This window comes from Oncorhynchus nerka, linkage group LG24 (genome assembly GCF_034236695.1).
Source record: "Oncorhynchus nerka isolate Pitt River linkage group LG24, Oner_Uvic_2.0, whole genome shotgun sequence".
NCBI lineage: Eukaryota > Metazoa > Chordata > Actinopteri > Salmoniformes > Salmonidae > Oncorhynchus > Oncorhynchus nerka.
The window spans coordinates 70,468,510-70,490,626 of record NC_088419.1 but is presented as its reverse complement, the minus strand read 5'-3'; the positions used below and the strand labels follow the sequence as shown (position 1 = coordinate 70,490,626).

Sequence of the window (22,117 nt, the reverse complement as noted above, 5' to 3'; positions counted from 1 at the left end):
AACTCTGCCCCACTCTGCCCAACAGCTTCACTTACAGCTCAGACTGTACTCAGGTTACACTTCTACTGTCCCTCTGTGTCTCAGCAGATCTGACAGTAAGGCAGGAAGCTTCATCACATAGCCTCTGGCTGATGTAGAGATGTTGTCCGCTAGACCTGACATTAACATGTTACCATGGGGATGACGGCACACCGTGACCGGATGCTAGGTTGTTCCCTGGGACATGACTAAACCATATCTCTACAGAGAGAACTGTAATATTCATGACATGTTAGAAGATGCCCACTTTCTTACCCTGCCGCACCTTCTCATAGTGTAGTGGCCCAGTCCTACTGTATATATACTTCCTCCCTTTACCCGCTATCAGTGAGATTCCAGAGGACAGGAATGGGATGCAGGAGCCAGGCCATAGCTCCAAGTGCCAGCCAGCATTCTACAGGAGGATTCATTGGGAATGCTGATATAAGCTCTGGTGGTTCCTCATCCCCAGGAATCTGTGTTTCTGTTTTTCTCCCTTTGAAGTTAGGAAGCACCTCCTCTGCTTTTCTCAAACAAAATAGAATTTCGGTCAGGTGACAAAATCAGCTTAAGTTATTTATAGTTAGTTCCACTGTCTGACTCTGCATTCCAGTGATAAATCTGGAGCGATTAGTCTTTATTCTGGGGCTGGGGTTGGGACTCTGAGGGAGTGTTTAGAGAGGTTGTTGAGGAGACTGTGTACTAGAGGTCGACGATTAGGATTTTTCAAAACCGATACCGATTATTGGAGGACCAAAAAAGCCGATACCGATTAATCTGCGGATTGTTTTATTTATTTATTTGTAATAATGACAATTACAACAATACTGAATAAACACTTATTTTAACTTAATATAATACATCAATAAAATCAATTTAGCCTCAAATAAATAATGAAATGTTCAATTTGGTTTAAATAATGCAAAAACAAAGTATTGGTGAAGAAAGTAACATGTGCCAATATGTGCCATGTATGTGCCATGTAAAATATGTGCCATGTAAAAAAACATTTAAGTTCCTTGCTCAGAACATGAGAACATGTGAAAGTTGGTGGTTCCTTTTAACATGAGACTTCAATATTCCAAGGTAAAAGGTTTTAGGTTGTAGTTAGTATTTATAGGACTATTTCTCTTTATACCATTTGTATTTCATATACCTTTGACTATTGGATGTTCTTATAGGCACTATAGTATTGCCAGTGTAACAGTATAGCTTCCGTCCCTCTCCTCGCCCCTACCTGGGCTCGAACCAGGAACACATCGACAATAGCCACACTCGAAGCATCGTTACCCATCGCTCCACAAAAGCCGCAGGGAATAACTACTCCAAATCTAAAAGCGAGTGACATTTGAAACAGTATTAGCGCACACCCAGCTAACTAGCGAGCCATTCCACATGGGTTACACCAGCCATTAGGCTGATAGGCTTGAAGTCATAAACAGCGCTGTGCTTGCAAAGAGCTGCTGGCAAAACGGACGAAAGTGCTGTTTGAATGAATGATTACGGGCCTGCTGCTGCTCAGACTGCTCTTTCAAATCAGACTTTAATTATAACATAATAACACACAGAAATACGAGCCTTTGGTCATTAATATGGTCGAATCCGGAAACTATCATTTTGAAAACCAAACGTTTATTATTTCAGTGAAATATGGAACCGTTCGGTATTTTATCTAACGGGTGGCATCCCTTAGTCTTAATATTCTTGTTACATTGCACAACCTTCAATGTTATGTCATAATTACGTACAATTCTGGCAAATTAGTTCACAATAAGCCAGGCGGCCCAAACTGTTGCATATACCCTGACTCTGCGTGCAATGAACGCAAGAGAAATGACACAATTTCACCTGGATAATATTGCCTGCTAAACTGGATTAGTAGTTATAACTAGTGATTATGATTGATTGTTTTTTATAAGATAAGTTTAATGCTAGCTAGCAATTTACCTTGGCTTCTACTGCATTCGCGTAACAGGCAGGCTACTCGTGGAGTGCAATGGTTAGAGCTTTGGACTAGTTAACTGTACGGTTTCAAGATTGGATCCCCTGAGCTGACAAGGTGAAACTCTGTCGTTCTGCCCCTGAACAAGGCAGTTAACCCACCGTTCCTCGGCCATCATTGAAAATAAGAATGTGTTCTTAACTGACTTGCCTAGTTAAATAAAGGTCAAATAAAAAAATAATAAAAAAATGGAAATTGGCGCCCAAAAATACCGATTTCCGATTGTTATGAAAACTTGAAATCGCCCCTAGTTAATCGGTCATTCCGATGAATCAGTCGGCCTCTACTGTGTACTCTAATTCAATGTTCTCTAGTGGAGCGGATCCTGGATGGAGAGCTGTGTGCTGTTGATGAGTACTAAGTTATATACCAGAATGTCTTTTTGTTCTTCCTCACATTCTTTCCATAAGGACAATTTGTGCACATCATTCACTGCTTAGAGCTGAGAGACTGTGTGCAAGCACATCCTCAGCCTCACCTCCCAGTATCACCTCCTGTCCCTACTGCTCTATTAGACCTCATTAAGAATTTTCCGGAACGTCTACATCAACCACTTCCTGTCATACTGCTGACTGTGTTCTCACTGATCTACTTAACACACATCATTACATTCTCTCTCCCATTTTCTCCCTCCTTATTCTCTCTCTCTCTTCTCTCTTAGTGACAGGGTTCAGTGTGATACTAAAGGTGAGTCAGGGGCAACATCACATTAGTTGTGATTTGATAATGGTGCTGGTGATGGTATTAGGGGGTAAATGGGCCTAAGCTGTTTTACAACAGATACTGGTTACGTTCTACCTGTACTTACAAGGCCATTAGAGGCACACGGCTATTACAGAGAAACAGTCATAAACCATATCAACACATATTATGCATATGAGCAGACACACATTCATTCACAAATAGACTTTCATATTCATAAATATGCTTATGCATGCATAAGTAAACCCAACATTTTACATTTACACATACAGGCTTGCACCTACATAAACCAACTATCTCACATACAGTACACTTATAAGCACTCACACACACCCACACACACACACTGTTTCTGCTCCGTGTTGTGGTAAATCTGTCCCAGAGTTGCGTGAGAGGCAGGCAGGCAGACAGATGGTGTGTGTGACAGAGTCCCGCAGCAAGGAGTTCTGCTCTACTACGGACATTTTGTTCCGCCTGACTGTTGTCAGAGCAGCAGCACCTGGGCCGGGTTGGGCCGCTTAGTGCCATGGCACGGCAGTGGTGTGATCAACATCTCAACCACAGACTGTGTCCCGGCCTGGCAGAGTCTGCAGCCTGCTCCAGACATGCAGCACTGTGTGCTTTGGCAACCAGTCAACCAGCCCTCTCACGCTCCACCCAGACACACCTCCCTCCCTCTGCCTCTCTACATCCATACTCAACCCACATCACAGCCCTCTCACGCTCCACCCAGACACACCTCCCTCCCTCTGCCTCTCTACATCCATCCTCAACCCACATCACAGCCCTCTCACACTCCACCCAGACACACCTCCCTCCCTCTGCCTCTCTACATCCATCCTCAACCCACATCACAGCCCTCTCACACTCCACCCAGACACACCTCCCTCCCTCTGCCTCTCTACATCCATCCTCAACCCACATCACAGCCCTCTCACACTCCACCCAGACACACCTCCCTCCCTCTGCCTCTCTACATCCATCCTCAACCCACATCACAGCCCTCTCACACTCCACCCAGACACACCTCCCTCCCTCTGCCTCTCTACATCCATCCTCAACCCACATCACAGCCCTCTCACACTCCACCCAGACACACCTCCCTCCCTCTGCCTCTCTACATCCATCCTCAACCCACATCACAGCCCTCTCACACTCCACCCAGACACACCTCCCTCCCTCTGCCTCTCTACATCCATCCTCAACCCACATCACAGCCCTCTCACGCTCCACCCAGACACACCTCCCTCCCTCTGCCTCTCTACATCCATCCTCAACCCACATCACAGCCCTCTCACACTCCACCCAGACACACCTCCCTCCCTCTGCCTCTCTACATCCATCCTCAACCCACATCACAGCCCTCTCACACTCCACCCAGACACACCTCCCTCCCTCTGCCTCTCTACATCCATCCTCAACCCACATCACAGCCCTCTCACACTCCACCCAGACACACCTCCCTCCCTCTGCCTCTCTACATCCATCCTCAACCCACATCACAGCCCTCTCACGCTATACATGCTGAGACACACCCTCACTGCAGCAGAATGAGACAAACCCTGGCGTTGTGAGTGTATCTGAACTGTGAGTCAGATGTTCTAACTGAATGTAGCTGGTTTGCATAAGTTCCTGAAAGTGCAAGTCTGGCTTCTATGTCTGTGAATAGACATTTTTGGGTCTGTTTTTAGTATTTATACTTGACAAAATGCAAAGATGCACGCACACACAGACTCAGACTTTTTTACGTAGTTTTGCAGGATGCCTCTCTCCTGTGCAGGCTGTCTTACATGCATGTTGTGGAAGGATAAAGCCCACATCCGACCCACTCTCTCTTCACGCTGCTGTCCATCTGATAGGAGAGCAGGGCTATTTTTCCTATGAGCTAACCCTTCCGACTGATGGGAAAGTGAAAGCCACAGCGCAAGACGCTTTACATTCCAATAGCCAGCAACTCATAACAACACACCCACCAAGGTTAAATATGATATCAGCTCTATTTGGAGAAGGACCTAACAATAACCATGATATAATACAGATGAAATCCTGACAGTCTTGACATTGAGTCAGGCCACTCTGTGTACATTATATCTCTGTGTTGTTGAAGTGCATGTGGGCATATCTAATTCTCCAAAATAGAACAGACCAAAATACAACTGGCCAGCCCTGTTGACTTAAATTACAGATCTGTAACACTTCATAGGGAGTTAGGGGGCGAAATAACTCACTGTCAAAGTACATTGAGTCTACAAAACATTAGGAGCACCTGTTCTTTCCATGACAGACTGACCAGGTGAGAGCTACGATCCCTTATTGATGTAACTTGTTAAATCCACTTCAGTCAGTGTAGATCAGTGGTTCCCAAACGTTTTATAGTCCTGTACCCCTTCAAACATTCAACCTCGAGCTGCGTACCCCCTCTAGCACCAGGGTCAGCGCACTGTCAAATGTTGTTTTTTGCCATCATTGTAAACCTGCCACACACACACTATACAATACATTTATTTAACATAAGAGTGAGTGTGAGTTTTTGTCACAACCCGGCTCGTGGGAAGTGACAAAGAACTCTTATAGGACCAGGGCAAAAATAGTAATATAATAATAATCAATAATTTTGCACTTTCTTTAACCATCTTTCATATAAAACCTTATTTGTTCATCTAAAATTGTGAATAACTCACCACAAGTTAATGAGATGGGTGTGCTTGAAAGCATGCACATAGTGTCTTGCAAAAGTATTCATCCCCCTTGGCATTTCTCCTATTTTTTTGCATTACAACCTGTTATTTAAATTGATTTTATTTGGATTTCATGTAATGGACATACACAAAATAGTCCAAATTGGTGAAGTGAAAAGTTCAAATGGAAAAGTGGGTCGTGCAAATGTACAATCATGGCCAAAAGTTTTGAGAATGACACAAATATAATTTTTTTACCAAGTCTGCTGCATCAGTGTCTTTAGATATTTTTGTCAGAATACTGAAGTATAATTCCAAGAATTTCATAAGTGTCAAAGGTTTTTATTGACAATTACATGAAGTTGATGCAAAGAGTCAATATTTGCAGTGTTGGCCCTTCTTTTTCAAGACCTCTGCAATCCGCCCTGGCATGCTGTCAATTAACTTCTGGGCCACATCCTGACTGATGGCAGCCCATTCTTGCATAATCAATGCTTGGAGTTTGTCAGAATTTGTGGGTGTTTGTTTGTCCACCCACCTCTTGAGGATTGACCACAAGTTCTCAATGGGATTAAGGTCTGGGGAGTTTCCTGGCCATGGACCCATAATATCGATGTTTTCTTCCCTGAGCCACTTAGTTATCACTTTTGCCTTATGGCAAGGTGCTCCATCATGCTGGAAAAGGCATTGTTCGTCACCAAACTGTTCCTGGATGGTTGGGAGAAGTTGCTCTCGGAGGATGTGGTGGTACCGTTCTTTATTCATGGCTGTGTTCTTAAGCAAAATTGTGAGTGAGCCCACTCCCTTGGCTGAGAAGCAACCCCACACATGAATGGTCTCAGGATGCTTTACTGTTGGCATGACACAGGACTGATGGTAGCGCTCACCTTGTCTTCTCTTGACAAGCTTTTTTCCGGATGCCCCAAACAATCGGAAAGGGGATTCATCAATGAAAATGACTTTACCTCAGTCCTCAGCAGTCCAATCCCTGTACTTTTTGCAGAATATCAGTCTGTCCCTGATGTTTTTCCTGGAGAGAAGTGGCTTCTTTGCTGCCCTTCTTGACACCAGGCCATCCTCCAAAAGTCATCGCCTCATTGTGCGTGCAGATGCACTCACACCTGCCTGCTGCCATTCCTGAGCAAGCTCTGTACTGGTGGTTCCCCGATTCTGCAGCTGAATCAACTTTAGGAGACGGTCCTGGCGCTTACTGGACTTTCTTGGGCACCCTGAAGCCTTCTTCACAACAATTGAACCGCTCTCCTTGAAGTTCTTTATGATCCGATAAATTGTTGATTTAGGTGTAATCTTACTGGCAGCCTTGCCTGTGAAGCCCTTTTTGTGCAAAGCAGGTAACCATGGTTGACAGAGGAAGAACAATGATTCCAAGCACCAACCTCCTTTTGAAGCTTTCAGTCTGTTATTCAAACTCAATCAGCATGACAGTGATCTCTTGCCTTGTCCTCGTCAACACTCACACCTGTGTTAACGAGAGAATCACTGACATGATGTCAGCTGGTCCTTTTTGGCAGGTCTGAAATGCAGTGGAAATGTTTTTTTGGGATTCAGTTCATTTGCATGGCAAAGAGGGACTTTGCAATTCATCTTATCACTCTTCATAACATTCTGGAGTATATGCAAACTACCATCATACAAACTGAAGCAGCAGTCTTTGTGAAAATTAATATTTGTGTCATTCTCAACTTTTGGCCACGACTTTAGATGAAGGGGAGGAGACAGGTTAAATACGGATTTTTAAGGCTTGAGACAATTGAGATATGGATTGTGTATGTGTTGCATTGAGGGTGAATGGAAAAGACAAAAGATTTGAGTGCCTTTGAACAGGGTAAGGTGCCAGGTGTACCGGTATGAGTGTGTCAAGAACTGCAAAGCTGCTGAGTTTTTCACACTCAACCGTTTCCCGTGTGTATCAAGAGTGGGCCACCACCCAAAGGACATCCAGCCAACTTGACACACCTGTGGGAAGTATTGGAGTCAACATGGGCCAGCATCCCTGTAGAATGCTTTTGACAGCTTGTACTCTATATGCTGTCGAAAGCGTTCCACAGGGATGCTGGCCTATGCCCCAATGAATTGAGGCTTTTCTGAGGGCAAAAGAGGAAGGTGTTCCTAATGTTTTGTACACTCGGTGTATATCCATGTATACATGGGCACAACTCCAGTTCAGTTGTGTTAATGAACAAAATATATTTAATCTGAAAGAGGTTTTGTAAATATTTATGGCAAATATGGATTTTTGTGTGTAGACATACATACTGTACACACACAGATAGATAGATAGATAGATAGATAGATAGATAGATAGATAGATAGATAGATAGATAGATAGATAGATAGATAGATAGATAGAGTAAACCCAAGGTATAGAACAAGATAATTGGCTAGAAACTACTACTGTTGAGAGTTAAGTGTGCTGCCTGTTTTCTTTGTAGATTAGATTTACTTGACACCTCATCTCTGACTGGATGTCAATGAGCATGCGTGACTTGAAAACCCCTTATTCATGACAGGTTTCCATCAAACCATGAAACAAAAGCAAAGCATTTAATTTAACTACATTTTAAATTTACATTTTAGTCATTTAGCAGATGCTCTAATCCAGAACTCCCTTCCCTCTTTGGGGGAAAATACAACATTACATATCGTGTGTATATACACTGCTCAAAAAAATGAAGGGAACACTTAAACAACGCAATGTAACTCCAAGTCAATCACACTTCTGTGAAATCAAACTGTCCACTTAGGAAGCAACACTGATTGACAATACATTTCGCATGCTGTTGTGCAAATGGAATAGACAACAGGTGGAAATTATGGGCAATTAGCAAGACACCCCCAATAAAGGAGTGGTTCTGCAGGTGGGGACCACAGACCACTTCTCAGTTCCTATGCTTCCTGGCTGATGTTTTGAATGCTAGCGGTGCATTCACTCTAGTGGTAGCATGAGACGGAGTCTACAACCCACACAAGTGGCTCAGGTAGTGCAGCTCAGCCAGGACGGTACATCAATGCGAGCTGTGGCAAGAAGGTTTGCCGTGTCTGTCAGCGTAGTGTCCAGAGCATGGAGGCGCTACCAGGAAACAGGTCAGTACATCAGGAGACGTGGAGGAGGCCGTAGGAGGGCAACAACCCAGCAGCAGGACCGCTACCTCCGCCTTTGTATATATATATATATATTATATATATATATATATATATATATATATATATATACACACGGTTGGTCAGTAGTTGTGTTCCTGATTAGGGAGGATACAGAAGCTTAGAGCCCCAGACTGAGAGTGATTGGTCAGTATGGTAGCAAAGTATTCCTTTTGATATGGAGACTTTGGACTGAACTATAACCTCTCGGCTAGCAGCCTACATATATAACGGTTCCTTTAGGAGAAAACAACCCAGAGGATCTTATGTAAGTGTGCTGTTTGGCAGTAGTCCTGCTGTAGTCATCACTATGCACAATTATTCATCCCAGGTGTTGTCTCCCTGAGTGTCTGTCCTACTGATGTGGTTTCATGTTTGATATTATGTATTTTATACTGTATGTCTTAATACCACGTGACCTTCTCATTAACCAACGACAACCACATTCCTTATCAGGGAGAGAGAGACGTAGATGCCACTGTTACCTACCCCTAGCCAACAGCACTCCGACCTGGGCATGGAGAGCCTCCCCCGCTGTCTGTCTCTGTCTGTCTCTGCCTCTCCCACCCTCTGTCTTCTTGGGTGTATTATTGACCAAACTTTTTATTGACCATGCACTTTTTGGAGATGGGGCCATATGAAATGTTGATTAGATATGAGGAGGACATTCTCTGGTAAATAAAGGGCCTTTTGTACTCTTTCTCCTGGTTTTTACCATGGTAGTCTAGTCCAATGTACAGGACACTGAGTTATTTAGGGCATGGGTTCTCAGACTTTTTGGGGCCATGATAGCAAATTCCACCTCATAATCAGAACACAACATTTTCTTCCCCAGGTAATTTTTTGAAATGGGGCAACATGAAATGAAATGTTGATTAGAGGAGGATATTCACTGGTAAATGTTTTGCTTTGTGTGTGTGTTTCTCTCTCTCTGTGTAGGGTGTGGAAGTATTGAAGAGCTCACCATGGAGAGGGCCCATACTGCTGTGGAGGGGGTGTTTGACACCCTCAGAGAGTTGAGCCACGCCCGAGACCACCTCAAACAGCTCAACTCCGTCTACACAGCCAGCGATGGAGTACACCAGGTCAGTCGTTCACTAACACACCTCAACAACGTCATTGGTACCAGGGATCCCAGTCCCTCTCCAACACACCTCCACAGCATCCTCCAGAAGACATGACTATTTCCTAGTATCGAGTTTCTGTCTACGTTACTGTCCACGCCTATCTCCCTGTGTCTATTCATCTGTTCAACTATAGATAAATGTTCTGCTCATACGTACATATTGTATCTCCATAGATCTCAGGCAGTTATTCTCCACTTTCTCCTCCCCTCTTTCATAGACACCCTAGTGGCAATGACATTGACGTCAGTCCCAGGTAGAATAGAAGACTTTGTCTTCTGCTCTTCCTTCCTCTCATCCCAGTCTTGCGTCAGAGCCACAGTCTTCTGAATGAATCTCTCACATCATTGTGTGCCAGCGTGGCGCATTTTTCCTATGTAGCACACACAGTCTTCCTCCTCTTTAGAGTGAGTTAGTGTGTGTTTGTAGGAGGGCACTGCAGGCAGACAGGCACCTGTGAATGGCTTGGCTTTATCCTCTGGTTTCAGTAGGAAAAACAACAATGACTAAACAACACAAAAGAATAGCCAGATCGTTCCACTTCCACTGTCCTGAGCCTCTACTGTGATCTGAGAGCTGATGAGGAAGGCATTGTGTTGACAGGGAACTGAATGATTAGATGTAGTGAATGGGTTCAATTCAAGGGGCTTTATTGACATGGGAAACATATGTTAACATTACCAAAGCAAGTGAAGTAGATCATATAAAAAAGTGAAATAAATAATAAAAATGAACAGTAGACATTACACTCACAGAAGTTCCAAAAGAATAAAGACATTACAAATGTCATATTATGTATATATACAGTGTTGTAACAATGTGCAAATAGGTCAAGTAATAGGTCAAGTACAAAAGGGAAAATAAATAAACCTAAATATGGGTTGTAATTTACAGTGGTTGCCCTTTTCTTGTGGCAACAGGTCACAAATATTGCTGCTGTGATGGCACACTGTGGTATTTCACCCAGTAGATATGGGAGTTTATCAAAATCGGGTTTATTTTCTAATTCTTTGTGGATCTGTGTAATCTGAGGGAAATATGTGTCTCTAATATGGTCATACATTGGGCAGGAGGTTAGGAAGTGCAGCTCAGTTTCCACCTCATTTTGTGGGCAGTGTTCTCTTGAGAGCCAGGTCTGCCTACGGCAGCCTTTCTCAATGGCAAGGCTATGCTCACTGAGTCTGTACATAGTCAAAGCATTCCTTAAGTTTGGGTCAGTCACAGTGGTCAGGTATTCTGCCACTGGGTACTCTCTTTTTAGGGACAAATAGCATTCTAGTTTGTTTGTTAATTACTAATTACACATTGAAAATAATTATCTCTTTGTTTTCTCATGATTTGGTTGGGTCTAATTGTGTTGCTGTCCTGGACCAGCTTGCTTAGAGGACTCTCCAGGTTTATCTCTCTGTACGTAATGGCTTTGTTATGGAAGGTTTGGGAATCGCTTCCTTTAGGTGGTTGTAGAATTTAACAGCTCTTTTCTAGATTTTGATAATTAGTGGGTATCGGCCTAATTCTGCTCTGCATGCATTATTTGGTGTTTTACGTTGTACACTAAGGATATTTTTGCAGAATTCTGCATGTAGATTCTCAATTTGGTCTTTGTTCCTATTTTGTGAATTCTTGATTGGTGAGCGGACCCCAGACCTCACAACCATGAAGGGCAATGGGTTCTATTACTAATTAAAGTATTTTTAGCCAGATCCTAATTGGTATGTTGAATTTTATGTTCCTCTTGATGGCATAGAATGCCCTTCTTGCCTTGTCTCTCAAATCGTTACCTGTGGCGCTGATGTTTAGTCCAAAGTATGTATAGTTTTTTGTGTGCTCTAGGGCAACGTGTATAGATAGAATTTGTATTTGTGGTCCTGGCGACTGGACCTTTTTTGGAGCACCATTATTTTGGCCTTACTGAGATTTACTGTCAGGGCCCAGGTCTGACAAGGCCCAGGTCTGTCAGGGCCCAGGTCTGGCAGAATCTGTGCAGAAGATCTAGGTGCTGCAGTAGGCCCTCCTTGGTTGGTGATAGAAGCACCAGATCATCAGCAAACAGTAGACATTTGACTTCACATTCTAGTAGGGTGAGGCCGGGTGCTGCAGACTGTTCTCGTGCCCTCGCCAATTCGTTGATATATATGTTGAAGAGGGTGGGGCTTAAGCTGCACCCCTGTCTCACCCCACGGCCATGTGGGAAGAAATTTGTGTTTTTTGCAGATTTTAACCGCACACTTGTTGTTTGTGTACATGGATTTATAATGTCGTATGTTTTTCCCCCAACACCACTTTCCATCAATTTGTATAGCAGACCCTCATGCCAAATTGAGTCGAAGGCTTTTAGGAAATCAACAAAGTATGAGAAGAATTTGCCTTTGTATGTGAAGAATTTGCCAGTGCTTCAGGAAACAGTGCTTCAGGAAACAGTGCTTCAGGAAACAGTGCTTCAGGAAACAGTGCTTCAGGAAACAGGGCTTCATGAAACAGGGCTTCATGAAACAGGGCTTCATGAAACAGGGCTTCATGAAACAGGGCTTCATGAAACAGGGCTTCAGGAAACAGTGCTTCAGGAAACAGTGCTTCAGGAAACAGTGCTTTGACGGTGGAAAAGTAAATCAGCTAGCAAGGCATTGTTGTCATTGTATAACAGGTGATGATGAGCAGAAATAAGGTAGTTCTAACTCTCATAGTAGTAGATGTGAGTTTCTCTTTCAACAATCCCCTGGCCTTGTTACGTTACACAGCTAATAGCTAACGTAAGCCAAAGCAAGCTAGCTAGCTACTGATAGTAGTGCAACCCTAAAAAACAGATGAAGATCAAAATTCAGGCCTACTGTACATTTTACTGTAGAAATTATTTTTGGAACTGTTGCTGTTACAATGATTCATTTTTATTCTGAACTGGAATAAACTGATTGAAGTAAGATGCATGAGACAAACACACACAGTTCTGGGTTGTTCATCTACAGCAGGAAGCGGTCTCCTGCCTGACTGAGAAAGCAGTAGATGTTCTGATCCAGTTTGGCACCACATATCTATGCGAGTCAGGGTTGTCAAGTACAGAAACCGTGTCAATGCTGAGCATGACCAGTGTTGCACTGTGAAAAACTGAGCCCAGAATAGACATGCTTGTTGAAAACTTCAACCAGCCACACACCTCTCATTAGGACTGTGTGTGTGTGTTCTGGTCTACATCTGTGTGACGTGATCAATCAGTTTATTCCAGTTCAAAATTTTAAAAAATATGTATTTTAACAGCAACAGTTCCAACCTAAACTGTCTATCAACAATAATGTATACAGTAAGTAGGCCTGCGTGTTTTGATCTGTACTGTTACTTAGCGTTGCACAACCAAAAAGCCTGTGTGTGTGTGTGTGTGTGTGTGTGTGTGTGTTCTGTTATACATCTGTGTGATGTAATCAATCCATTTATTCCAGTTCAGAATTAAATTATGTATTGTATTTTAACAGCACCAGTTCCAACCTAGACAGGTGTGTAGGAGTGTTTTTAATGGGGAAAAATAAACATGAAAATATATTTATGGGTATTTCATTTTTATTTATTTTTACCTATATTGCATTTTTTTTTAGGCATAAGTGCATTGAAATGTACCGATATTTACGTATAGTTGCATATTTTCCTAACCTTGGGTCCCAGGAAAACACAGAATTTCTAATTTGGGTCCCAGGCTGAAAAAGTTTAAGAACCACTGGCATAGAGAAATAGAATGAATAGAATGGGAGTCACCATTAAAGTAAATAATTTGTCTGTTCTATTCATTCTATTTCTATGCATTTAATCCTATTCAATAGGCGAAATCCATATAGATAATGTTTGACAAATGAAAACCGGGCCCTGTAGATGTTAGCATGTCTCTCTGAATGTCTCCTACTTTCAATCTTTTTTTCCCCTCACCTTACAATAAGCTGCTTAAGATATCTGATAATTGCATGTATTTATAGACTATTTAATGACGTAGGTTTAATGATGTATATTTCATGACATGTTCCATGACATATATTGCAATCCAATCTACCTTCAATACATTTCCTCTGACTGTACCTTGCCACAGCTCACAATGAGTTTGATATACAGTATTATCATGTTTATTTCAGGGTTGTAAAAATTACAACCCCATCTAGTATCTGCATTCTAGTTCTCTATGTCTGCCTGGCCCCAAACAGTGGCAAAGCCTCTGCATAATAGCTGTGCCTTTAGATTTTAGTGTGTGTGTATGCGTGCACATTTTAGTATACTTGTGAGTATCAAAAGTCCTCACACAAATAGTAAACCAACAAAAATTAGAAGGAGGGGTTAGTGTTTAGGTTTAGGGTTTAAGATGAAAGTTAGGTTTAGGGTTTAAGATGAAAGTTAGGGTTAGGGTTTTAAGATTTTAAATGGGAATCAATTCCTGGTCGCCAAAAAGTCTTCACAAGTATAGTAAGACAGCTAAGTGCTATGTGTTAGTACTCTCTCTGTTCATGATGAAGTACAATTATTGAGTACAATTAAATGGATCAGAGCTTTGTATCTGTGAGTTACTGGCTTTTCTTGACAGAAACTCAAAAAATACAAACATCACCACGTCTCCCCACTGAGTCACTCTTCCAGTCAATTTCATGTCTTCAGGTCAAGATGTCTTTGTTTATGACAACCTCCTCTCCCTCTAATCTTAGAATATTCCTCACGGTCAGACAGGGAGAGGGGGGTGGCATTTTTCTTTCAGACACTTAAGAACTCAATGTTCTTTTTCCCAGAGTGTAACAGCACTATGTCAAATGTAATCACTGCGAGTAAGTAATTACAAATCTTACAATCGGTGTCTCTGGCTTTCTTTGTTCCTGTCTGTCAGTATCTCTGGCTCTCTTTGTTCCTGTCTGTCAGTATCTCTGGCTTTCTTTGTTCCTGTCTGTCAGTATCTCTGGCTCTCTTTGTTCCTGTCTGTCAGTATCTCTGGCTCTCTTTGTTCCTGTCTGTCAGTATCTCTGGCTCTCTTTGTTCCTGTCTGTCAGTATCTCTGGCTCTCTTTGTTCCTGTCTGTCAGTATCTCTGGCTCTCTTTGTTCCTGTCTGTCAGTATCTCTGGCTCACTTTGGTCCTGTCTGTCAGTATCTCTGGCTCACTTTGGTCCTGTCTGTCAGTATCTCTGGCTCTTTGTTCCTGTCTGTCAGTATCTCTGGCTCTCTTTGTTCCTGTCTGTCAGTATATCTCGCTCTCTTTGTTCCTGTCTGTCAGTATCTCTGGCTCTCTTTGTTCCTGCCTGTCAGTATCTCTGGCTCTCTTTGTTCCTGTCTGTCAGTATCTCTGGCTCTCTTTGTTCCTGTCTGTCAGTATCTCTGGCTCTTTGTTCCTGTCTGTCAGTATCTCTGGCTCACTTTGTTCCTGTCTGTCAGTATCTCTGGCTCTCTTTGTTCCTGTCTGTCAGTATCTCTGGCTCACTTTGTTCCTGTCTGTCAGTATCTCTGGCTCACTTTGTTCCTGTCTGTCAGTATCTCTGGCTCACTTTGTTCCTGTCTGTCAGTATCTCTGGCTCACTTTGTTCCTGTCTGTCAGTATCTCTGGCTCACTTTGTTCCTGTCTGTCAGTATCTCTGGCTCTCTTTGTTCCTGTCTGTCAGTATCTCTGGCTCTCTTTGTTCCTGTCTGTCAGTATCTCTGGCTCTCTTTGTTCCTGTCTGTCAGTATCTCTGGCTCACTTTGTTCCTGTCTGTCAGTGTCTCTGGCTCTCTTTGTTCCTGTCTGTCAGTGTCTCTGGCTCTTTGTTCCTGTCTGTCAGTATCTCTGGCTCTCTTTGTTCCTGTCTGTCAGTGTCTCTGGCCCTCTTTGTTCCTGTCTGTCAGTGTCTCTGGCTCATTTTGTTCCTGTCTGTCAGTGTCTCTGGCTCACTTTGTTCCTGTCTGTCAGTATCTCTGGCTCACTTTGTTCCTGTCTGTCTGTCTGTCTGTCTGTCTGTCTGTCTGTCTGTCTGTCTGTCTGTCTGTCTGTCTGTCTGTCTGTCTGTCTGTCTGTCTCTCTGTCTCTGTGTGTCTGCCCCTGTCTCTCTGCCCTTCTCTCTCTCTCTCTCTCTGTGTCTGCCCCTGTCTCTCTGCCCTTCTCTCTCTCTCTGTGTGTCTGCCCCTGTCTCTCTGCCCTGCTCTCTCTCTGTGTGTCTGCCCCTGTCTCTCTGCCCTTCTCTCTCTCTCTGTGTGTCTGCCCCTGTCTCTCTGCCCTTCTCTCTCTCTCTGTGTGTCTGCCCCTGTCTCTCTGCCCTTCTCTCTCTCTCTGTGTGTCTGCCCCTGTCTCTCTGCCCTTCTCTCTCTCTCTGTGTCTGCCCTTGTCTCTCTCTCTGACATAAGAACACACCAAAGAAGTGCAAGACACTAGCCAGGTATGTTGTGTTTCATAGCACACACACAATGCTCAGTAACATATGCAGTGCACACATGTATATACCTGCCTTATCCATTGGAACCTTTCATGCTGTTAATCAATTATTTCTACCCAGAAGAAGTCAGACACTTCACATGCTCAAGAAAAGAGGGGGCATGACTGGAATGGCTTGAAGGGAGGGGTTAGAGCATGACTGGAATGGCTTGAAGAGGGGGTTAGAGAATGACTGGAATGGCTTGAAGAGGGGGGTTAGAGCATGACTGGAATGGCTTGAAGAGGGGGGTTAGAGCATGACTGGAATGGCTTGAAGAGGGGGGTTAGAGAATGACTGGAATGGCTTGAAGAGGGGGGTTAGAGCATGACTGGAATGGCTTGAAGAGGGGGGTGTTAGAGCATGACTGGAATGGCTTGAAGAGGGGGTTAGAGCATGACTGGAATGGCTTGAAGAGGGGGGTTAGAGCATGACTGGAATGGCTTGAAGAGGGGGGTTAGAGCATGACTGGAATGGCTTGAAGAGGGGGGGGTTAGAGCATGACTGGAATGGCTTGAAGAGGGGGGTTAGAGCATGACTGGAATGGCTTGAAGAGGGGGGGTTAGAGCATGACTGGAATGGCTTGAAGAGGGGGGGGGGGGTTAGAGAATGACTGGAATGGCTTGAAGAGGGGGGTTAGAGAATGACTGGAATGGCTTGAAGAGGGGGGTTAGAGCATGACTGGAATGGCTTGAAGAGGGGGGTTAGAGCATGACTGGAATGGCTTGAAGAGGGGGGTTAGAGCATGACTGGAATGGCTTGAAGAGGGGGGAGGGGGTTAGAGCATGACTGGAATGGCTTGAAGAGGGGGAGGGGGTTAGAGCATGACTGGAATGGCTTGAAGGGGGGTTAGAGCATGACTGGAATGGCTTGAAGAGGGGGGGTTAGAGCATGACTGGAATGGCTTGAAGAGGGGGGTTAGAGCATGACTGGAATGGCTTGAAGAGGGGGGTTAGAGCATGACTGGAATGGCTTGAAGAGGGGGGGTTAGAGCATGACTGGAATGGCTTGAAGAGGGGGGTTAGAGCATGACTGGAATGGCTTGAAGAGGGGGTTAGAGCATGACTGGAATGGCTTGAAGAGGGGGGGGGGGGGTTAGAGCATGACTGGAATGGCTTGAAGAGGAAACATCCGTGATCTCAGTACTGCTATCCTGTCCATCTCAAGGTAGACGAGTGAGTTAAGAGGGAAAATACTTTGACACCACAACAGTAGAGACAATTGCAAGATCTATCAATTGACTTTACCTGCACGCACACGCACACACACACCATACTGAGAAGCCTAAAAAGCATATTTGTTTTGGTTGGAAGGTTGCAGTGGCATTGTTAGTCTTACATAAAGTAATACTTTTCTTCCATTGCCATAGTAACCACTCTCTGAGGAGTCTGACGAGACTCTTGTCCTTCTGGGGGCTAAACGGAAGAAGGTCCACCTATTCAGCAGAAAGCACTCAGCAAACTAAGTGAGACTTAATCGCTCTCAACACCCAATACAAAGTTCTATCCATAGACTTGCGGACGGTGTTGGTTTAATTCTTTCAGGGTTTAGAGCTCATCCTAGACCAGCTTTTGGAACTTGAAGCCAGCTAGAGACTTGTTATATCAACTGGTAATCCAGGTCATTCAAAATCAAATCAAATTTATTTGTCACATACACATGGTTAGCAGATGTTAATGCGAGTGTAGCGAAATGCTTGTGCTTCTAGTTCCGACAATGCAGTAATAACCAACAAGTAATCTAGCTAACAATTCCAAAACTACTACCTTATAGACACAAGTGTAAAGGGATAAAGAATATGTACATAAAGATATATGAATGAGTGATGGTACAGAACGGCATAGGCAAGATGCAGTAGATGGTATCGAGTACAGTATATACATATGAGATGAGTAATGTAGGGTATGTAAACATTATATTAAGTATCATTGTTTAAAGTGGCTAGTGATATATTTTACATCAATTCCCATCAATTCCCATTATTAAAGTGGCTGGGGTTGAGTCAGTGTGTTGGCAGCAGCCACTCAATGTTAGTGGTGGCTGTTTAACAGTCTGATGGCCTTGAGATAGAAGCTGTTTTTCAGTCTCTCGGTCCCTGCTTTGTGGGCGGAGCAGTTGCCGTACCAGGCGGTGATACAGCCTGACAGGATGCTCTCGATTGTGCATCTGTAGAAGTTTGTGAGTGCTTTTGGTGACAAGCCACATTTCTTCAGCCTCCTGAGGTTGAAGAGGCGCTGCTGCGCCTTCTTCACGACGCTGTCTGTGTGGGTGGAACAATTCAGTTTGTCCGTGATGTGTACGCCGATGAACTTAAAACTTACTACCCTCTCCACTACTGTCACATCAATGTGGATAGGGGGGTGCTCCCTCTGCTGTTTCCTGAAGTCCACAACCTCACCTCCCTGTAGGCCGTCTCATCGTTGTTTGTAATCAAGCCTACCACTGTAGTGTCGTCCGCAAACTTGATGATTGAGTTGGCCACGCAGTCGTGGGTGAACAAGGGAGTACAGGAGAGGGCTCAGAACGCACCCTTGTGGGGCCCCAGTGTTGAGGATCAGCGGGGTGGAGATGTTGTTACCTACCCTCACCACCTGGGGGCGGCCCGTCAGGAAGTCCAGTACCCAGTTGCACAGGGCGGGGTCAAGACCCAGGGTCTCGAGCTTAATGACGAGTTTGGAGGGTATTATGGTGTTAAATGCTGAGCTGTAGTCGATGAACAGCATTCTCATAGGTATTCCTCTTTTCCAGATGGGTTAGGGCAGTGTGCAGTGCGGTTGAGATTGCGTCGTTTGTGCACCTATTTGGGCGGTAAGCAAATTGGAGTGGGTCTAGGGTGTCAGGTAGGGTGGAGGTGATATGGTCCTTGACTAGTCTCTCAAAGCACTTCATGATGACGGAAGTGAGTGCTACGGGGCGGTAGTCGTTTAGCTCAGTTACCTTAGCTTTCTTGGGAACAGGGACAATGGTGGCCCTCTTGAAGCATGTGGGAACAGCAGACTGGGATAAGGATTGATTGAATATGTCTGTAAACACACCAGCCAGCTGGTCTGCTCATGCTCTGAGGACGCGGCTGGGGATGCCGTGAGGGTTAACACGTTTAAACGTTTTACTCACGTCGGCTGCAGTGAAGGAGGGTCCGCAGGTTTTGGTTGCGGGCCGTGTCAGTGGCACTCTATTGTCCTCAAAGCGAGCAAAAAAGTTATTTAGTCTGCCTGGGAGCAAGACATTCTGGTCTGTGACGGGGCTGGTTTTCTTTTTGTAGTCTGTGATTGACTGTAGACCCTGCCACATACCTCTTGTGTCTGAGCCGTTGAATTGTGACTCTACTTTGTCTCTATACTGACGCTTAGCTTGTTTGATTTCCTTGCGGAGGGAATAGCTACACTGTTTGTATTCGGTCATGTTTCCAGTCACCTTGCCCTGGTTAAAAGCAGTGGTTTGCGCTTTCAGTTTCACGTGAATGCTGGCATCGATCCACGGCTTCTGGTTTGGGAATGTTTTAATCGTTGCTGTGGGTATAGCATCGCCGATGCACTTTCTAATGAACTCACTCAGCAAATCAGCGTATTCGTCAATGTTGTTGTTGGAAGCAATGCGGAACATGTCCCAGTCCACGTGATCGAAACAGTCTTGAAGCATGGAATCAGATTGGTCGGACCAGCGTTGAACAGACCTGAGAGCGGGAGCTTCTTATTTTAGTTTCTGTCTGTAGGCAGGGAGCAACAGAATGGAGTCGTGGTCAGCTTTTCCGAAAGGAGGGCGGGGGAGGGCCTTATATGCGTCGCGGAAGTTAGAATAGCCATGATCCAAGGTTTTACCAGCCCTGGTTGCGCAATCGATATGCTGATACAATTTAGGGAGTCTTGTTTTCAGATTAGCCTTGTTAAAATCCCCAGCTACAATGAATGCAGGCTCAGGATATGTGGTTTCCAGTTTGCATAGAGTCAAATAAAGTTCGTTCAGGGCCATCGATGTGTCTGTTTGGGGGGGAATAGATACTGCTGTGATTATAATCGAAGAGAATTCCCTTGGTAGATAATGCGGTCGACATTTGATTGTGAGGAATTCTAAGTCAGGTGAACAGAAGGACTTGAGTTCCTGTATGTTGTTATGATCACACCACGTCTCGTTAATCATAAGGCATACGCCCCCGCCCCTCTTCTTACCAGAAAGATGTTTGTTTCTGTCGGTGTGTGAAGAAACCAGTTGACTGCACCGATTCCGTTAGCGTCTCTCCAGTGAGCCATGTTTCCCGTGAAGCAAAGAACGTTACAGTCTCTGATGTCTCTCTGGAATGCCTTTGCTCGGATTTCATCAACCTTGTTGTCAAGAGACTGGACATTGGCGAGTAGTATGCTGGGGAGTGGTGTGTGATGTGCCCGTGATGGCCATATACCACACCCCCGTACCTTATTGCTTAATTATACTGTTGTTGATAGTGTGGGTGTTTGCGTGAATCATTTGTTATCCTCCTCTTTAGTAGGTAGGTCCCAGGGGGAATGAATATCTATTAGTAACAGGGAAATTCATTCCAAATGTCATGGGAGGCCTGGGTGATAGCAGGATGACTAAAGATGAGGCTATAAAGGACTGTTTTGTCTTGTGGGTGGATGGGGAGATGAATGAATTGGTTTGTTTGTTTCATTTGAACGCATAGGTCAATGTGTTCAAACCTCTCTTTCTCTCTGTATGTGAATGCGTGTTTAGATGAGTTAGTCATGTGTTTACTCCCAAGTTTGTTTGTTTTGTTTTGTTTGTGTTTGCTCACTGAGCTGACATGTATTTGCACGGGGAAGTTGAAGTGCTGGATGATATTTTTTTTTTAAATAAAATGTTGCTTTTATATAACACAGTCAGTCTCCCCACACATGCCTAATATGGCCGAGATGGCTGTCAGCATGAGGTAGAATCACTTCATTAGATGCTGATGGGGTGAATCTGGTTGACAGGTGTCAAAGGTGTGAGGATTCCATGTCAGAAGGGTGTGTCTACCTGGATATTACTGTATCACACCTGAGTCAAGCAGAGGAGGATGGAACTATTTGCTCTGTGTTGATACTGGTTGCTAGGTGTCAAGAAAATCTATCTCTTCGAGTATTGAGAGCACAGTTTTGTGTGTGTGTGTGTGCTACCCTTTCTAGAAAGAAGCTAACATCCAGAGCAATGTTCCCGGAAAAAAAATCGGCACAGAGCCAATTTCAGGTCTGCTGAGGGTAAACTCAAACTGAAAATTCTGTTCAACTTCTAGCGCGCGTTTACTGTGAACACTGAGGCTGTACCTACTTTTAGTTTCAGTTTTAACATTGGCAATGTAGGCTGTGGTGGCTATTTGATCATAATGTAGGCCTACCAGAGTGGCCTGCCATCAAAAACAATGGAGAAAATACATGCCATAACATTTGAACATGGAAATTGCTGTTCTATCATTCAGCCTACATGCAGCCAATGTGTGGTGTACAATGTAGGCCATTCCATGAGACTTTAAAAAAAACATGCAGGGTTTTACATTAACCTTTTTATCGACTTGTCCTTCAGACTGAAAATGTTGTGTTTGATGCAAGAAACCATTTTACAAAATAAAATGCATTATTATTCCCATACCATTATTAGAGAGAATCAGACAAATTACGCTACCCTCTGTCTATTGGCTACTTAGCTTATTCAAGCCTGTCTCAAAATACAATACTGCCGCTTTAAGACAAAAAAATCTCTTTACCTGACTAGCTTTTTAAACATGTCTAGAAATGTACGCGTTTTCTGCTCTTATAGGAAGCAATCACTCCCCTATTTCTGACTACAAATTATCTATAACTGGGCTAATAACTCACTAAATAGCAAAGGATATGAACAAAATGTGCACATGTGACTACATGCAGCTCTCGCTTTGATCTCAAGCGTGTCTACTCATCTACTGCTCATGCTGTATACACAGTCCAGTTCAAAGTAAATGGCACAGATCCATATATGGCAATGGTCTGTTTGCATTCAGGCCTACTGCAGCTCTGATTTGTTTATGCCGCACAGGTCTGTGTAGCTCGG

At 44.0% G+C, this 22,117-nt stretch overlaps 2 protein-coding genes across 2 annotated transcripts in view; both read left to right on the top strand.

The window, feature by feature from the left end:
* The window catches only part of LOC135564368 (uncharacterized protein DDB_G0271670-like), a gene marked incomplete at its 5' end in the record, with an annotated part of 35,388 nt that extends 33,007 nt beyond the window's left edge, over positions 1 to 2,381 (top strand). Inside the window, one exon of the mRNA XM_065009408.1 lies at positions 2,335 to 2,381. Coding sequence (XP_064865480.1) covers positions 2,335 to 2,381 — 47 coding nt within the window. The remainder of the gene's footprint in view (positions 1 to 2,334) is intronic.
* Positions 1 to 22,117, top strand: part of LOC115108529 (sec1 family domain-containing protein 2-like) — a 189,101-nt gene that overhangs the window by 158,774 nt on the left and 8,210 nt on the right. The window contains exon 6 of the mRNA XM_029632990.2: positions 9,502 to 9,647. Coding sequence (XP_029488850.1) covers positions 9,502 to 9,647 — 146 coding nt within the window. The remainder of the gene's footprint in view (positions 1 to 9,501; positions 9,648 to 22,117) is intronic.